Source organism: Solea solea, chromosome 10, assembly GCF_958295425.1.
Source record: "Solea solea chromosome 10, fSolSol10.1, whole genome shotgun sequence".
Classification (NCBI taxonomy): domain Eukaryota; kingdom Metazoa; phylum Chordata; class Actinopteri; order Pleuronectiformes; family Soleidae; genus Solea; species Solea solea.
Window position 1 is genome coordinate 3,986,247 of NC_081143.1, and position 17,754 is coordinate 4,004,000.

At 42.8% G+C, this 17,754-nt stretch overlaps 1 protein-coding gene across 2 annotated transcripts in view; it reads right to left on the minus strand.

Moving 5' to 3' along the window:
• The window catches only part of nr3c2 (nuclear receptor subfamily 3, group C, member 2), a 58,016-nt gene that overhangs the window by 13,965 nt on the left and 26,297 nt on the right, over window positions 1–17,754 (minus strand). Inside the window, exons 3-4 of one of the 2 annotated variants that reach the window (XM_058640502.1) lie at window positions 11,850–11,977; window positions 3,425–3,541 (exon numbers count right to left, since the gene is read on the minus strand). In XM_058640502.1, the coding sequence (XP_058496485.1) occupies window positions 3,425–3,541; window positions 11,850–11,977 (245 nt within the window). Of the gene's footprint in view, window positions 1–3,424; window positions 3,542–11,834; window positions 11,978–17,754 lie in introns of both variants that reach the window. The other variant, XM_058640501.1, reaches the window with a different exon arrangement.

Consider the following 17,754-nt stretch of genomic DNA (forward strand, 5'->3'; position numbering starts at 1 on the left):
ATCCAATAAAACCAGGAGCAGGAATACACAGATGGAAATGGGTGAAAATACAAACATCCAAATGTGCTTTTTGACGGGTAAACATAGGTAAGCCAAAGCAATAACTCCTCACTTCCTGAAGGTTATTATGTTCACTTTAATTGAAATGTTGTTACAGAGAGGTGCTGAATCTACTGGAGGGTGTGGTCCGTGCTGCTGTGGCTGTGTATTGCTTCATAAACAGACACGTCTCTGTGACTGATATAAAAAGAATAGAAGCCACTCTTTCTACAGTGCAATGCAGTGTCCATAATTACCATGGGCGTAAATCAGCCATTCTCTAGAATAATAATAAGGCTTAATAAAAAGAGATGAAATGAACATAATCGCTTTTAAAAAGGTAAGATTTATTGCAGCACTGTAGTATCAGACCATCGTTCTAACCGCAGCAGTAAATGCAGGAACTGGGAGCTAATAAAATGCCACCTGAGTGTTCGTGTTCATGAACATTCATGCAGCCCATGGAGTCAAGTCAATCAGCTTGTTCAGGTGCAGTAGAGTACATCATTTCAAATGTACTCTACTGTATAACTCCTTGATAAAGTCTTTTAAAGCAAGATACTAAGTCATGCCAGTGCTCCTCCCACTGCACAACACTGAGGCGTGTTACCTTCCACGACAAGGTGGCAGCTATTGTCTTCACCTTGTGACTCTATTTTTCATGTATTTGATTGAGTGTCGCCAAATTGTGAAAATGACATATTACACTGAAGCAATAACCTATACTCTGTATAATATGGTGTCTGACAGCTTTCTTTCCTTGTCTTTGTAATGTTATTATATGTTAACAACATTCACTCATTAACACTGCTGTGGCTCATTCATCAACAACTTGTTTTATTTGTGACTGCTGTGATCTACTGCTTAACAACAGAATATTTTAGGGGGAAAAAATGTGTGTTTAATCGGATTTAAAATGCTGATTTGGGATCTTATCTTAAGTTTTAATTAGGCTTATACATGATTTGCATCACACTGTATGCTGACTGGGACCCAGTTCACACTAGAACCTTGTTTTTCCTTTAGCATCACTCCTCAGTCTCCTCTTCAGTGCACAGTGACACAGGTCAGACTACTTGAGCTGGTTTTGTTTGGCCCATTCTTCATGTGTGGAACCATGCGGCTGCTGCCCATACAACATGTCAGGAAACCCACTTTCACCCCCTTCAGCATCAGGCTTTTGTGTTTTATAAGCGTCCTCTCTCTGCTTGAACATGTGATTGCAGAGGGTTATGATGTCAAAGCAGAAAAAAAAAAATACTGCAATGTCAAAACCCTGTTCACATATTCACACATAATTAATTTGATTTTTCTCTGTGCATAATGACAAGTGTTTACATTGTTCTCTTGTCACAAAAATCTTATTCCAGTCACCATTTAATAAACCAGATAGATTTTTGGAGTAGTTGCTGTTTTCAAATTTAAAATGTGATATTTGACTATAAATAAACTTCATTTTTGACATAGAAGCAGACACTTCTATTGCATTTTCAAGGGACATGATTTCATTTACCAGTGGAGCACTTCAAAATGAAGGTCACACATCCTGTCCACATATACCTGAACCCTTTCAGTATTCAATAATCACTAACCCGCTTAAATTATCCTGTCACTGCCAATCTGAAAAGAACAAAAAACGACCTAAATGTGTTATGACAGAAAAACGAATGCCGCCAAAATGAAGTAATCATAATTACGGTAAACAACGCCATAGTTCATTTAATTTCAGTCAAGAATCTTTTTTTTTTTTTTACAGTCTCATTAAGTGGCTTTCAGTGGGCTTTATTAATAATTCTACTACTGCAGCAAGATACATACAACTTCTACATTTACTGTGTTTATTTTACCATAAAACTTATTGTTGTAATTACAGTCTATCCAATTAACTGACATAAGGTCACCAAGTGGCAATTTAATAAATAATCACATTTAGTTTAAAATCAACCAAATCCCTCTCAATTACAGTGTCAGTTTTCTTCTTTTTGATTTTTGATTTTTGATCTTTCCTGTGGTGAAAGTCTCTGTCTGTGTCTGCACTGCTTTCTGTTTAAGAACATGTTAGGACTTAGCACTTTGAACTGAATGTATTAATTGTGCAGTACATACTCATGTATGTGAGTATAAAAACTCACATACATGGTAATCTTCAAAATATTTACCATTAAATGATGATGACACCCGCTTCATTATTGTTACTATCTTGTGCTCTTGAGTGGGAAGATATAAGATGTGGGGACTTGGATCTTGAGCCGCTGTAGCACTTATATTTAGTGTCAAATTTAGCCTAAATGCACCATTATGCATTGCACTGTTACATTAACAAGACTACTGCTAACTTCTAACGTTCAAGCCTTGGCATCCCACAGCCACTCTCTCTTGACTGTTACACATAATGAATCACAGTGCCATTTTGCTGTTTACATGCCACTACTACCTTTGGATAAAAAGGCTGTTGAATTATCTTAAAGGTTTCCAACACACCTGTGAATGTGTATAATAATGTGTGCACCATGTCTGACTGCGGAAAGGTTAAAGCTGAGACAAAGGCAGCTTGAGATGCACATTTGGCTACATCTAGTGAAGATTATTATGACAATGTTGCCCCTCTGCTTGCCCGCCCTCAACAGGCCACAGCCAGGGTCATCTTTATGTGAGAAAACAACATGCATTTGTTATTGTTCAGGATCATTTTTAGTTTTAACCCTTAGTGCTCACGCGGTACGGATATTGTGCCGCAGGTGCACTCATGGTAAATTGCGGAGAGAATAATTCACAACTCCTTATATGGTCACATATTCAGGCTTTTTTTTCCATCTTCCTATGTGCTGTTGAGTCAAAGTTATGATTCATTTTATATCACATTTTAAGTAGTGATATAAAGTAACAATAATCCTGCAGAAGTCACAAAATAGAGCGTTTTTCTTTTCTTTTTGTTCATAAAAATGAGCCAAGGGAACTTTGACCTGTGACATATTTCCAAAATACACAAATTCAATCCGATTTGAAACATTTAGAGTTTTTTTTTCTTTAGATTGCCCAGGTTGTGCTGGAAAAAAAGGATATAAAACACTCTACATTGCACATTCTTATAGCCTCTGCATATACTGTACGTTTTAACATAGTAATGGGAAAAAAGCAGCCGAAATGTTTGGTGTTCTAATGGTTAAATGATCAAGCACAGTTTGTAACTGTGGAGTAAGTTTGAATATTAAGCTCAGATCCACGAGAGCACACACATAAACACAAACGTCCTATGACAAAGGCTCCCCAGGCTTCCTGTGACTGCAGTCCGACCTACTTCTCCGTATCTTTTATTTTTAATGAGCAGAGTAACGCCGACTAAAACATCACATCGGACACATGTAATGAATGTGTGACTCCTCACCTCCGAGATTCATCCCGGCCTTGAAACACTTCCGTACGCGACACGCCGGGCAGTTCTTCCTTCGAATCTTGTCAATGATGCAGTCGTTTCTCCCGGCGCACAGGTAGTTATGCTGACCTACAAACAGACAAGACACGGAGTCAGTTCAACGGGGACACACACATGTAGCTCGCAACGGAGCCTCAGTGACATGCGGCGGAGAGATAAAAATAGAGACAGAGGAATACATCTGGAGCTGCTTACATGCAATGCAATGCAAAGGCAAATGTAGAGGCTGTACATTTGACATGTCTGCTGTTGAATCTGTGCTGCAATGTAGGTCAGCACAAGACAGCCGTGAAATGTCCGGCAACATCAGAGAGCTGCATTAATGAACATCAGTGTGAGAGCACATGACTAACTATACAGTATTATACAGTGTATTTTACAGTATATGGCAGGAGGGTATTAGAATGTGCTGGAATCAGGACACTGGCTACAGCTAGACTATTCCTGACAGTGATGCTAACATGGCGAGAATCCCTCCTGCCTCCTGCCTAGCCCTTAGCTAAACCCAATGATCTCCCATTTCAGAGCGCTTCCTTCCGCTCCACTAGCTCTTCACAGCTCCTCTCCTCCTCCTCCTCCTCCACCACTCTTCTCTTGCTCGACGCCTGCATCTCCATCCCTTTTTTCCCTTTTTCCACACGTCCCCCAGCCTCAGAGTGCCATACGCCCACACACAGACAGGCTCGTGCACACATGCAGTCATTCACTCACTCACACACACACACACACACACACACACACACACACACACACACACACACACACACGCACACACAGCCAAAGCTGCTCCACTTGACTATTAAAAATAAAAATGGCAAATGTTGGGAAAAAAATAAAAAATAAATAATGCTTTTACAAACAGATACACAACGGTAACACACGGATATTATGACACAACCCTGCTGGATTGGTAAATTGTAGTATGGTGGCCCCAGTGACCCTTGTACACTAATGTGTGTATGGTTGCCTGCCATGCACATGCCAGTGCATATTAGCCTGTATTTACCTACATGTTAATCCTGTCATTTTTCTGTTTTTAGGAAATTTTAGAAAAAGACTTAAGTGCTCTTACTTGCAAATCATCGTATCGTGCAGTTTGCTGAAACATGCATATTCTGTGCATTGCCTTTTGTTGCATCTACAGTACAGTATTCGTGTTTGTGAGGGGACTGAGCAGAAGTTGTTTTCTGAGCTTGAAGGAGTGCGCAGTGTGTCTGTCTGGCTGCTGCCAAAAGCCAAGGAACCAAGCTGCAGGAGGAGAGGCAGCAGCTGTAGCCCCACCACTATTTCTGGCTAAATCACATGACCGTTACATAAGCCCATTTTTCTTGCTCTAAAAAACAGTAAACTGCGACACAGGAAACACAACGCAGCCATCCCCTCTCCCCCCTTGTGCACGAACACACAAACATGCTCTATGTAAATGCACACTCACTTGGATAGGCTGAACCAAATGGCGATTCAAAAAAAAACAAAAAAAAAAACTCTGGGGCTTTCCTGTCAACTGTTCTGCTCATTCCCCTGAATCTTGTTAATAATTGTTGGAGTGAAAGTCACTTTATGTGTGTGTCTCAGTGGTGTGAGGACAACTGTGTGTGTGTGTGTGTGTCTGGAAGGGAGAGAAGTTGTTTATTTATGCCCTGTGTTTGCATGGACTCACAGAATGTTTACCTCTGAATATGAGCATTCACATATCAACTTGGCACGCGGTAATGCAATTGCGTGTTGAGGTTTTTAAATATACTACGGCATTAAAAGGTAGGAATCCTCCGATTTTTATTACATTACAACGTTATATTGTAGCATGCCATCACAGGAAGAAACTTAAACGACGACTCATTTCAACACGACTGCCAACAGCTATTGTGGGTTTTTATTTACACCTGTGCTTTTCCTACTGTGGCCAATCAAATTAGTATTAGATTTGACATCCTTTCAAAAACCTCAATGCTGCTTCAGTGCATGGCAACTGTCAGAAGATTAAAGAAGATGAAGAAGAAGATTTTGGCGTCCACTCACGTCTACATTTAGCTACTGATCTCACAATCTGGCAACGACCCGCTGGAGTTTGTGTATGTTGTCCCTCAGCTCACGCATACTTCAGTGATGAGGAAACTCTCATGAGAGGGAAATACTCTTTTCCTGTGTGGGACCCCACATTAACAAGAGCATTCTGCCCTGCAGACCTCCTGCCACTGGAGCAAATATGGTACATCTGCCTCCCAAACATGACACAGACAGACTTTACACCTTTGTAACCCGACACGACTAGAATCCTTATTTTGAAATAGCCCCTCAGATACAGTAGCTGCCACACATGATGCACTGTACTGTGTGTCTGAATGGCATTTGGCAGCGGAAGCACATTTCATACAAGTGCTGCATTCACATGATGGAATAGAACTGAAGGACGTGCTGAAACCTCTGTCAGTCTCCTGGATTCATGTCATTCTATTATCCTTTCTTATGGAATTTGGTCGGCTCCTGGATTGTCATTCATTTTCATTTATGCGACCTAAATCACAGCGCCGAAATAAAAGTGACTAAAAGTGAAGCTTTTCAGAGACGCACTTGTCGTTACAACTGTGCCAGCAGTATGCAAATACACCAATTCTTTTGGACAACACACAAACAGCTGTGTTGGATGGGTTTCTACACAATTACGTTTCTTTCTCTGGATCATTATAAAGAGAGGTTGCACAAGTTCAAAAATGATGTAAATAGAAGCTGTTATTTTTGCTTACTTATGTCCCCCACTTCCATAATAATATCTCAAACAGCTGTCCTGTGCATTTTGTCCTCACAAACATATTCCTCTTTTGCTTTTGTTGCAACTATACATAATGCATTTAGTAATTATTTAGACGTCCGTGTGCCGTCTGAAAGGGTCTCATGTACAAAAGCAGTCAGCTGTGATGGAGGCAGTTGCAGTATTTCTCATCGATAGTTCATCAAAACTTAATTCCCTGTAGTAACACAACATCATTTGCGAAACATATTTCATATATAAATGTAAATGTGTATGCAGTAACTTAGCAGTTGTTACTATCAAAACACAAGCGTGTGTATGTAGCAAGCTCATGTCTTTTGATCTAATGTCAGACGTGAGACGTGTGTTGTGGAGCTGAGATTGGGACGACACTGCTGAATGGCTCATCTCCAGCCTTTGTTACATGAGCCACTCACACACACAGGACTTGAGGCATTCACTCCGGCACTCATGGGACGCCTTTACTCCTCCGACCTAATCTGAGAATGATGGGATTGGTTGGCAGCGCCGTCAGTCAGAGCAGAGACAGTGTAAGACGTATCCTCGGGTGACCTCTCCCACAGCAGCAGTGCAGAGGAACAGGTTTTTATATTGACACGAAGGCCACGGAAACCGTGACCCAGACGCAGCGAGGACATAGTGAGGACATAGTGAGGACATAGTGAGGACACAGCTACACAAAAGTCCAGGAAAAAAACACCTATATAGCTCAAAGCAGCATTACAGAGACCAGACATGCCGAGCCACTGATGACATGTGAATAATAAGCTGGAGTTCAACTCCTCAAATACGCTCCACATGGAGTGGTTTATTGAGTGCAGCTGTGTTGTATCAACAGACTGGTCTTTGGAGGAGTGGATTCAGGATTCATTATGAATTGTGTTGGAGTTTGTCTGTCAGATGGCAATATTCTGCGGCGCATGGCAAACACTGATGCGGAAGAATTTATTTATTTCAACAGAGCCTGACGCTGGCGCGTGAGTCAACAGTAGCAGTACAACTGCAAAACGGATTTGTTGTCTATTCAAAATTCACAAGAAGTGGCAATGCTTTCTATTTGTCAGGAGTAAAGTGTAAACAGCAGATCAAGATAAAGGCATCCAAAGGCACTCCAATGTAGATTGTTTTCAATATCCTTTAGATTACTATACAAAGTTACCTTCAAAGATATTCATGTATAATAAAGGATTTTTAAATTCTTCTATATCAGATAGCCTTGTCCTTGACAACACTCTTCTTTTGTCATTGTTACGACTTTGGTTACGATATAAGAAAAATTCAAATGTGAATATTGTTATTTATTGTAGTAATAATAGCTGCCATACTGTGTTAATTTAAACTGAATGAGTAGTCAGTGGCTCAGGTGGACGAATAACATACTAAGTTGTGAGTGCCTAAAGAATGAACTCACAAGCCACAGTAGCCAGCACTTTATTTCATATTTCTATACATTTCCTGGGACCGGGGTTGTAAACTTTACGGGGTACAGTTGGCTAAGCCGTCTGGTAGATATGACAGAAATTAAGTGGGATTCTCTTAAGGAGAAATCTAAGGGAACAGATTTGGAGAGTAAAAGGCTCAGGTGGCCTTTGGTAGGATCTCTTAAACAGATGGTCTTCAACTGTATACTGTACCAACGTCCACTAATGTAAAATAAAGCTGCACAACTGACTAATCGGATTTGGATAAAACAGAACCTGGACCCTCCGCAGTCAAATGATTTCATCTGATTTGTTGATGACAAATCCAGAATGCTAACTAGCGCTGTAGTAAAGGGCCGTGAGCCAGTTAGTTTTCTAATGAGCTACAGCTGACTGAAAAGTGGTGTGCTCCGAGGCAGGCGGTGCCAAAAGAAATTAAGCATGGGCTGGATAATCTCCCTTGTACTGATGCCCACTCTCTGCAGTCTTCTTTTATACATCACACACTGAGTCTAAGTTTTTAACTTTGAGAGAAAAGAGGAGGAGAAGGAGGAGGAAATACTGGTAGAGGGGAGGAGTAATACGTCTCCTCACGTCCTAACTTACACATCTCTGGGGCTCACTGCTGACACATCACTTTCCATCCCACTCCCTGTCTTACTCCCTCTCTGCGCTCCTCCTCTCTTTATCGCTCTGTCTGCATCTGACTTTTTCTTTGTCCTTCCCCACCCCTCCCACACTGTATCCGTTTCACTGTCCTCTATCTCTCTTCACTTTGCAAAATCCTTCTCTCACTGTTTTCATCCTTTGCCTCACTCCACCTCACCTCTCTCTCGTTCCACCTCAGCGAGAGCGGTGGAGGGGTCAAGTAAGGTAGCGGCACGTTTTGCACATCAATAGGTTGCACACATCACACGCAACCCCAATGGCACCACAGCGCTGTGTCGGTTGAAGGTTATGTCCTTATAGTTTGCACAGTTGTAGTTGTTTTGGATTGGAGGGGCATTAAACAGTAAAAGAGGGGCCGCATGGTGAGACAGTGGCTAGCATTGCTGCCTCACAGCAAGGGTCAGTGATTAGAAATCCAAGGGCCTTTCTCTGTGGAGTTTGGATGTTCTCTTCCTTCCACAACAAGCAAAGGTTGACACTCTAAATTGGCCATAAGTGTGAGTGTGTGAGTGAATAGTATATTGGCCTTGCGCTGGACATGTGACCTCTGCAGGGTGTACCCTAGCCCACCTTTTACCCTGTGTGTGCTGGGATTAGCTCCAGCCCCCCCCCGCAACCCTCATGTAGAGGATAAAGCAGTAGAAAATGACCAATGAGTCAATGAGTTGGTGCAATTACACTGTATTATAAATCAGGTTTTATCAATTTAATCAACTACAAATCTAAGTTTCCGGAGCCTCACTTCAAAGTCACCTAAAGTCAGGTCTTGAATGTCTGCCACCAGCGCTGCGGGCCATGCTTGAAGCAACAACGGTGGCATGCCTGATTTGATAACCCCCAAACACATAATCTAGTTTCCTTTATCCAGAATGACGGTGTGTAAATATCATCAAATTAAGACATGATTAAATTGGGGAATGAGTGCAATTCCTCCAATGGTCAGGAAAACACCTCGAGGGCACAGTTACTGGCTGGCAGGTTTGTTTGCGTGTTGGTCTTTTTTCTTTCCTCTGGCTCTATAAAGAGTGTGTTTTTCATTCAAACATTCATCTAAATGAGTTAGACTAACGCCTCAGGTAACAGGCACAGAATGAAAAGCACATTATGGTGCCTCTCATTTTCCCCCAGCTCAATATAACAGAAATGGCTGCAATAGAGAAATTAACTACTGAATGTGTTTTTTCTAATATGCCTCTAAACTTGGTCACAGTCTATACATGTAATGCCTGCTGTTGTTATCTATCTTTTAGACAAAATAAATATGCAGAAGATTAGCTTGCTGCAAAAAAAGAATATAAAAACTAGAATCAACTGTTTGATTAATAAAAATAACACTGTGGGATTCCTGAAAGGAATGGAAATCTGCTTCTAAATTAATAAAATATCGAAATGATGTGAATATAACTGAAAGAATGTATTGTATTCACACACATTTTCTCAATGACACGTCCCAGCTGGAAAAGCTGTAAGATTGTAGCAAAAATGTAAGCTTGCTTGGCATTAGGTACTCCCCATGAACCACTGTTAATGAACTGAGCTGAATGTCTGCCAATAACACTGGAGTCTGCAGTTGTCAGTGAAGATGATATTGTTTGAAATGATTTGATATTCACTGAACCAACTGTGGGTTTTCTGGCATAACGTAATATGAAAGTTGCTGAACAATAGCACACAGCGAGTGACTGGTATAGTTTAAACAACTACTGTGTGTCATTAACAAAAGAAAACATCTTCCCCTTCCATTTTAACTGCACACTAGATACCAACATACCCCATATCACACATCACACATCACACACCACCAAATCACTCCCTGGCAGGCTGGGGCGGGGGCGGTGGTGAGTGCTCTCCCAGGTGCCCGACTCCTGCTCACCCCTCCGCCGTGTTGGGGCTGGCGGTCTGGGTGGGGACGGCTGTGGTGACCGGGGGGCATTGCTGGACGTGGGGGATCTGATCCCGTACGCTCGGTCTGGGGGGTGTCCGTATGGCACATCGTGGCCCATCATGACGCACTTCCCTGAAAGTGCGGTGGTGGGCGGTGGTCTGCCTACCCGGCGGGGGTCATCGGTGGGCGGCAACGCTCCTGGATGTTTGGTGGGGCCCCTCACCGGGGCGTAACAAGTCCTTGGACCTCTGGCCCCGCCTCGGCTTGGGGGATCTGCCCTGGACTGGCTCGGAGGTCTGCCTGCGTGGGCATCTGCCTGTCCCTCCTTGGGATGGGGGGCGTGCGGTCGGTCTCTGGTGGGTGGTGGGGGTGGCTGTGGTGGGCTCAGGCCGTGCCTCCTCGGTGGGTGGTCTGGACGGGCTCCGCTTCTGCCAGTGGTGGACTGGCCCCACCCTGGACGCTGGCGGGCTCTGGATGCGGGGGGCCTGGGCCTCTGCGGCCTGGCTGGGTGTGGGGTGCCTCGGCCTCTGGTCTTATCGTCGCCTGCTATCTCGGGCTGACCCTGGGTGAGGGGGCTTCTGCCTCGCACTCCTCCGACTGGTCTCCTGCGGGTGGATGCGTAGCTATCCTGGGGGGGAGCTAGTGGCTGTGGGTCTCTCCTGCCCTGTACAGCTGCTGGGCGCCCTAGGCGCCTGGATCTTTATCGGCCCATTGCCGGGGTTTGGCCGGGCATTGGCTCAGTCCCCACCCAGATTCCAACCACATCTAATGACAATCCTTGCACATATACACTGATATGTGTGCTCACACACGCACACACACACACACACTAAGATACATTACATTACATGTCATTTAGCAGACGCTTTTATCCAAAGCGACTTACAATGGAATCAAGTACAATTAGCCAGGGGTGGAATCGAACTTGCGACCATGATGTCTTTGGTACACAAGGTAGGGTCTTAACCACTGAGCCACTCCACCCCAAGATAAAGTTAACTAAACTGATATACAGTAGCCGTTGTAAGCCCGGACACCCTCTCTTCATGTGGTTGTTAACGACTGCTATAGAAACTGTACCTGAATGTCAGTCTAATGTTGTCTATGTTTTGTTTTGCCAAGTTTGTTCTGTGTTTGCAATATAATTTCAACTGTTATTGTCTAATGTTATTAACCTGTTGTACTAATGTCAGTCTAATGTTGTTTATTGTTTTGTCAAGTATGTTCTGTCTATTTTATATAATTTCATGGAAATGGACAAAAGCCGTCGTGGTTAGCTCTGTTGCCTTGCAGCAAAAAGACCAAGGTTCGCGAACTGGTCAGAACAAGGGCCTTTCTGCATGGAGTTAGCATGTTCTCCCCGTGTGTGCATGGGTTTTCTCCGGGTTCTTAACTTAACTAAAGTGCCCGTAGGTGTGAATGAGAGTGAATGTTTGTTTCTGTGTGTGTTGGCCCTGCGATGGACCGGCGCCCTGTGTCAGCTGCGACCCTCATGTGTAAGATAAAGTGGGAGAATGGACGGATGTTTTGTGCTGCCAGTGCATTGCTGATGTAACACATTTAAATGTTTGTACTTATTTAAGTGCAGAAGGTGTAGTAATTGGCTTGTCCCTTCACCTTGTTTGTTCATACCTTCCACAGCTCTTTTGAAGAAGACTTTGCAGCTTCCGCACGTCACGACGCCGTAGTGGCATCCTGATGCCTCGTCTCCACAAACCAGACACACTTTGACTGTTGTGGATGGTTGCCTCAGTGGCGAGCTGAAACGACACACACACACACACACAGAGACATAAGAGTTATGAAACTATATGTAAATCAACAAAAGTCAACAACAGAGCCAGGGCAGAATGCCCCCTTCCTCGCTGTGTTATAACTTGATATGCATTGTGAAGCATTCTTTAGTTTTTATGACCCACAGTACAGTAGCGGCACAATGTGGCTCACCATAAACCCAGATACGAAGGCTTCGCACTCCAGTGATTTATATCTTCACCAAGTGAGATGACAGTCAAAGAATTACATTCAGGAGTTCATTTGAATTCAATAGCACAGAGTCTTCAAACACTGTGTCGTGTAAAGCACGAGGAAAAAGAGCTTGATTGATCAGCAAAAATAAATGCATAAAGGTGAGAAGTGTGCAGCAAGTCGAGCTTCAGTTTATTGTCCATTGTTTTGGATTTCAAACAAATGATAAAGCACTGCTGCACAGCACCATTTAAACACTGACTACTCTATATTATCATATGAGGATGATGAGTTTAAATAGTAAGTAACTACATTAAATTGCAGTCTTTGCGATTTCTAATTGTGTTTCAGTTTTGATTTGAAAACAATTCATTTTTCGGCCCTAGCTGTCATTTTGAGATTTGACCAAGAGGCAACAGAGAAGATAAATTGATAGAATGACTTGTGCAGATCTGCCCGACCTGAGGCGTTGTTTACTTTGGCATCATTTACTGCTTTCACCACTGACTGATTTCTGCAACGACCATTACAGCACGGGATGAACAGCGTGTTCCCACTGGAGTAGAGCTAAATGACAGAATAAGTTTAGATTTGAAGTAATGAGGGCCATGGGTCAAATGTAATTACTCATTGTCTGCCTAATTATGCATTCAGGTACTTAAGAGTTAAGATTTTACCACCAAGTTACTTTAAAGTTGTGCCCAACACCAACACCATTTAAATTTCAGATATAGAGTTTAGATTCACTACTTAACCACACATTACAGTAACATTATGCAATAACTTTTTGCTTAATCATTTTCAGCACAGCTGACTTGGTGCCTCTTCTATTCCCAGCCCTTGTTCCAAACACCTGTTCTCACACTACGCATCTTACACTCTCTTGTGTGAAGTGTGTTGATGAGTGATTGTCAGCAAAAACTGTCAGAATCAGACGGAGCAAGTTTAGGATTAATGCCCAAATGTAGCATTGGAGGGACTTGAGAGCACTTCCGGGTTCCTGGGGCTTGGTGTTATGAAGCATACACAGTGTTGAGGTGTGTTTCAGTACAGTGAGAGGGAATAGACAGCCAAAGCCCCAGTCTTTGTTTTCTCCACTTAACTACTCCGACTCCTAAATAATTACCACTTATATTTGAAGAGGCTGATGTTGCTCAGTAAAAGTTACAAAGTGTGTCTTTAAGCTTTTTAAGATTTATACCCAGAGCACACTCAGCGACACTTGGACCAAATCTATTCCTCAAACCACACTCAGGTTAATGGAGATGTAAGGAAGAAAAAAAAAGGAGCAGGTCACTGAATACAGCTCAGAAAGAAATCTGACAATGTTTCATGTTTTTTACAGAACAAGTTTACACGTGTAATGTGTGAATAACTAGGCTCATTATATTAGGCTATGGTTTTTATGTATGCAACTCGTTAACAGAGTGACACAGAACCACTTGGCTCTCACATGTCCCACATATTCAGTTGACTCGGAGCGCTTTGCATTTACAGTTAGGTTTGTACACATCGCTAAATGAGGATGTACATATTTTATGTTCATTAAACATTTCCCTTCGTGCACGCAAACCCAAGACACAAAGAACACAACGTGCAGATGGGTACAAAGACAGAACACCTTGTATCAAAACATTAAAAGTGGCCTCAGCTCCCCCCGTCTTTTCTGTGCTAATTGCCTCTCTCTCTCTCATCTCAATCAATAACATGCAAGGTGATTGTCTGGTTAACATTCTCCTTACATCCTTCATCAAACCAGCTGCCAAGCTCTCCCCCCCCCCCCCCCCTCTCTCTCTCTCTCTCCCCTGCACACACACATTTCCTCCAGGGGACTTGCTGGAAAGGGGTACAGCCACAGCACACTCAGATACAATCAGGACCACTGATCTAATTCCCTCTTGTCCATCTACACACACATTCAATTTGTTAGGACGTTTAGAGGAGTCTCTGGTGAGGTGTTTGTCTGACTACATCTTTCTGGCACCGGGCCCCACTGCTTCGGCTAATGTGAGTACAAGTGTGTGTCAAGTATTTGTTAGACCCATGTGGAGGTGTGTTTTTCAGCATGTTGATCTTGCGAATAATCTCCCATAAACTGCAGCGTATTCACGCCGTTACAGTACCGTGTTCATACATACAGTACAGATGGAGTATGAAGAAGTTTAAGGGCAAAAAAACACGAGCAGCTTCTCTCTATAACCGTAATAGCAAGTCAGTGGTAAGCCCTGCACACTAAAACCAGCAGGCATGTCTGCCGGTCCACCAACAAGGTGACTTCCCCTCCCTCAGAGAAGTATATAGGTCATTCACTCTCTCTGCTTATGAAACCAGAGCAGACAGGCCAGGCTGCAGTGACTGTGCACCAATGGCTGCCAGGAGCCAAACACTAAATACAAGCTAACAGATATTTCCAAATCAGGCTGCTTTCAGTACAGATATTAATCTTATTTATTTTAATGAGCTTGGAGTTAGGACATGTTATTAAAAAAAAAACCCCATGAAAGTAAAAATCGAGTGGTGCGCATGTTTTTCCTGCTTTATGATGGACGTGTTAAATGAATGACCTTTTTTTTTTGTTTTGTTTGGCATTGTCATGGAAAGGCATGTCAAGTGCAAGCAGCATCTTGTTAAGGCCAGCGGTTAAAACTGTTAATACCTGCCTGCAGAACCAAGTGTCACCTTTCATCACATGCTGAAAACACAGAGCCAGAGAGCAGAGGAGGAGGAGGAATAATGCTGACTAAGTACAGATGTGTTTAAAAGGGGTACGTTGTGAAGTACAGTATATTAACAAAAAAAAACAATGATGTTTTAAAGATGAGACTCCTAATATTTGTATTTATATATATAAAAAAAAATGCAATAAACTTCCTTTATGAACTGGGACGTTTTTTTGACCCCTGTCTTCTCTATTTCTGGTTACAGTCTCAGACTAACTGAATGGGACTGACTGCAGAGATCAAAGGTTTCATTCTTTGCTCCAGTTGTTGCTTTTTTCCCTTTCCTACAGAAACCCCAGGGCAGCGATTTCATTGTTTTCAGTGTCCTTTCATCTTTAAAGATAACACACAAAGCTAACAACTGATTTACTTGCTGTTTATTTCCCATGAGGACACAGATGAGTGCGAGTACACAATGCCTGTTTCTTCCCACCCAAATAAAAGTAGAGGAATACATTTGTATCTCCCTCTAATTCTTGCTGCCCCCCCCCCAATCACTGCTTTGTGAACCAACAGGCTGCTCGGAGAAGGCACAAGTGAAACGACAAAAGGAGAAGAAATGAGAGTGCTTGAAACCAGGCGAAGTCCACTGTGCCCACTAAAATGAAGGAGGACACATCTTCGGATGGACAGATGTTTGGGCTCAAACTGGCCTCACAGTTTTCTAAAAGTAATTCAGATGTCACACTGGGAGCATTTTTCCAAGTGGTTCAAATATCCACCCTCTTGCAGCTGCGGAAGGAATGCTATATCAGCGAGTGATAAGACCAGAAATTATTGTTATTTAAGCCAAAGATTTATCAGAATCAGGAAACACTGCAGATTATAATCACAGCAATCAGGAAATACAGCAGTCAATGGACGCCCCACTCTCTCTCTTCATCTATTAACCGTGAAACAGGTAAATATTTGTCACAAGAAAAGGTCAAAAGTCATCTGAGCGTGGCACAACTGCAGCAAATAGCCTTACTGTCGAAAGGGAGCATGAAGTTGCTGAAGAAAACTGACAAATTAGAGATACAAAGGAAGTTGAGGGGGCCATAGCTATTCTGAGGTTATCAGGATAACATCATTATGGGTGAATAATGGACCGTGAGATGGCTGTGTGAAGGAGGGCAGCAGGGCCCACGTGGTCCAGCCTGAACCCTGTGACCCACATAAGTACATTAGTATGACAGAGTCACTGAACAAGCAGCTGAAGCACAGTAAAGACACAATGTATCTTCTGGAGAAAAAAAACAATGTTCTCGTCATGCATTCAACACTGTGTGCCAAACACGTGTGTGTGTGTGTGTGCGTGCGTGTGCGCGCGTGTGCGTGTGTGTGCGTTCATTCTAGAGGCTGTTATCACATGGATAGTTCAGACAAGTACCACAGCCTCTCTGAACCTGCTCTTCATAAAAGAGAAGCATCCTTGACTCTGGGGGGGAGAAAGAGAGAGAGAGGGAGAGAGGGAGGAAAAAACACATCTTTCACTGTACAGTGCCTCGCTACAGTTTGGCCAACAATATTTACGCAATGCACACCTTGGCATGCTGAAAAACCTTAAAATGGTCCAGCTTGCAGAATATTTATGTAACACACAAGTTGGCATGTTGGAGAGGTAAAGGTGGATTAGTTTAAACAAAGGGAGACTAAGAGAAAGAGAGACAGCGAGAGGGGTAGAAAGAGGACAAAATGGCTTACATAACCATGACCAGACAGTATAAACATTAGGCTGACACCCACTCACCGCCTCTCAAAGGGAGAGATGTCTTATGGGTAGTGTTGGAGAGCCACTGGGGATTTATTTTTCCTGGTGAAGGTGACCCTGGCATTGGCCGGAGTACCTGAGCATAGAGAAATATGAGATTTCCTCTTTGGCAGGTTTGTGTTACCCTATCATCTCCTCTGACCGGCTGTTTCATATGGTTAGAAGAAAAGCTTAAAATGTTAAACATTAGTGTTACATGCATTCCATAGTGGAGTTTTTTTTCCCACATGCTCATATTTTTTGATAATTATGGAGGAAGACTTTATGTACAGGGCAAGCGAGGCCCTTCTTCCCATATAATAAAATGTATTTCACCACAGAAATGATAAATTTGCCATCCAATAGAGTCTGGTATGCCAGATGTGATCGCACGCCTTGTTTTAAATTCCAAGCTGTTGTGTTGTCTCCCCTCCAAGGCTTATGCCGGCAAACTTCAACTGACCTTCCCCATGACAGCAAATCATGATTATCTTTCTAAAAATCCACTGTTTTCAGTTCAAACAAAGAGGCGAGACGAGGCGAGACGAGGCGAGAAACGCACACACTCATTCACACAGTATTTCAAAAGCAAAATGATGACGTCGTACATGATTCTAAATTCCACAATCCCCTATAAGAATCAACTTGGTGTATGTTTTCACCTTTTTTTTTTTTCCCAACATGCAGCAGCACCAGCTGAATGGCCCAGAGCCATTGTGTTGACAGTGGATACCTATAGAGTAGCAGGTGTGTGTTTGGCTGCTTATAACCAGCCGGAGCTGTTTGACCATTTTATCATCACGTAAATAACTCACCATGTCACTAAATGAATTAAATTAATCACCTGAGTCATTTGAGCTATGAGGTGAAGCATGCAGGCATAAATCTCAGAGATGTGGCAGGGTGTTGTTTGCTGGGGAGACTCATCGGGGGTTGGAAAGTCCCATAATTTGTGCCTGTCAAAGGCAGCAAGGGACTGATCACGTCTGCAAAGTATAAAATTAGCATGCCCAAAGCTTTTTTTCACCGTTTCTGTGCAGCCCAACATACTTAAACCCTGCACTAATGCTGATGTACTGTTAATGAAGGCTGGTAGGCATGATTTTCATGCTCTACA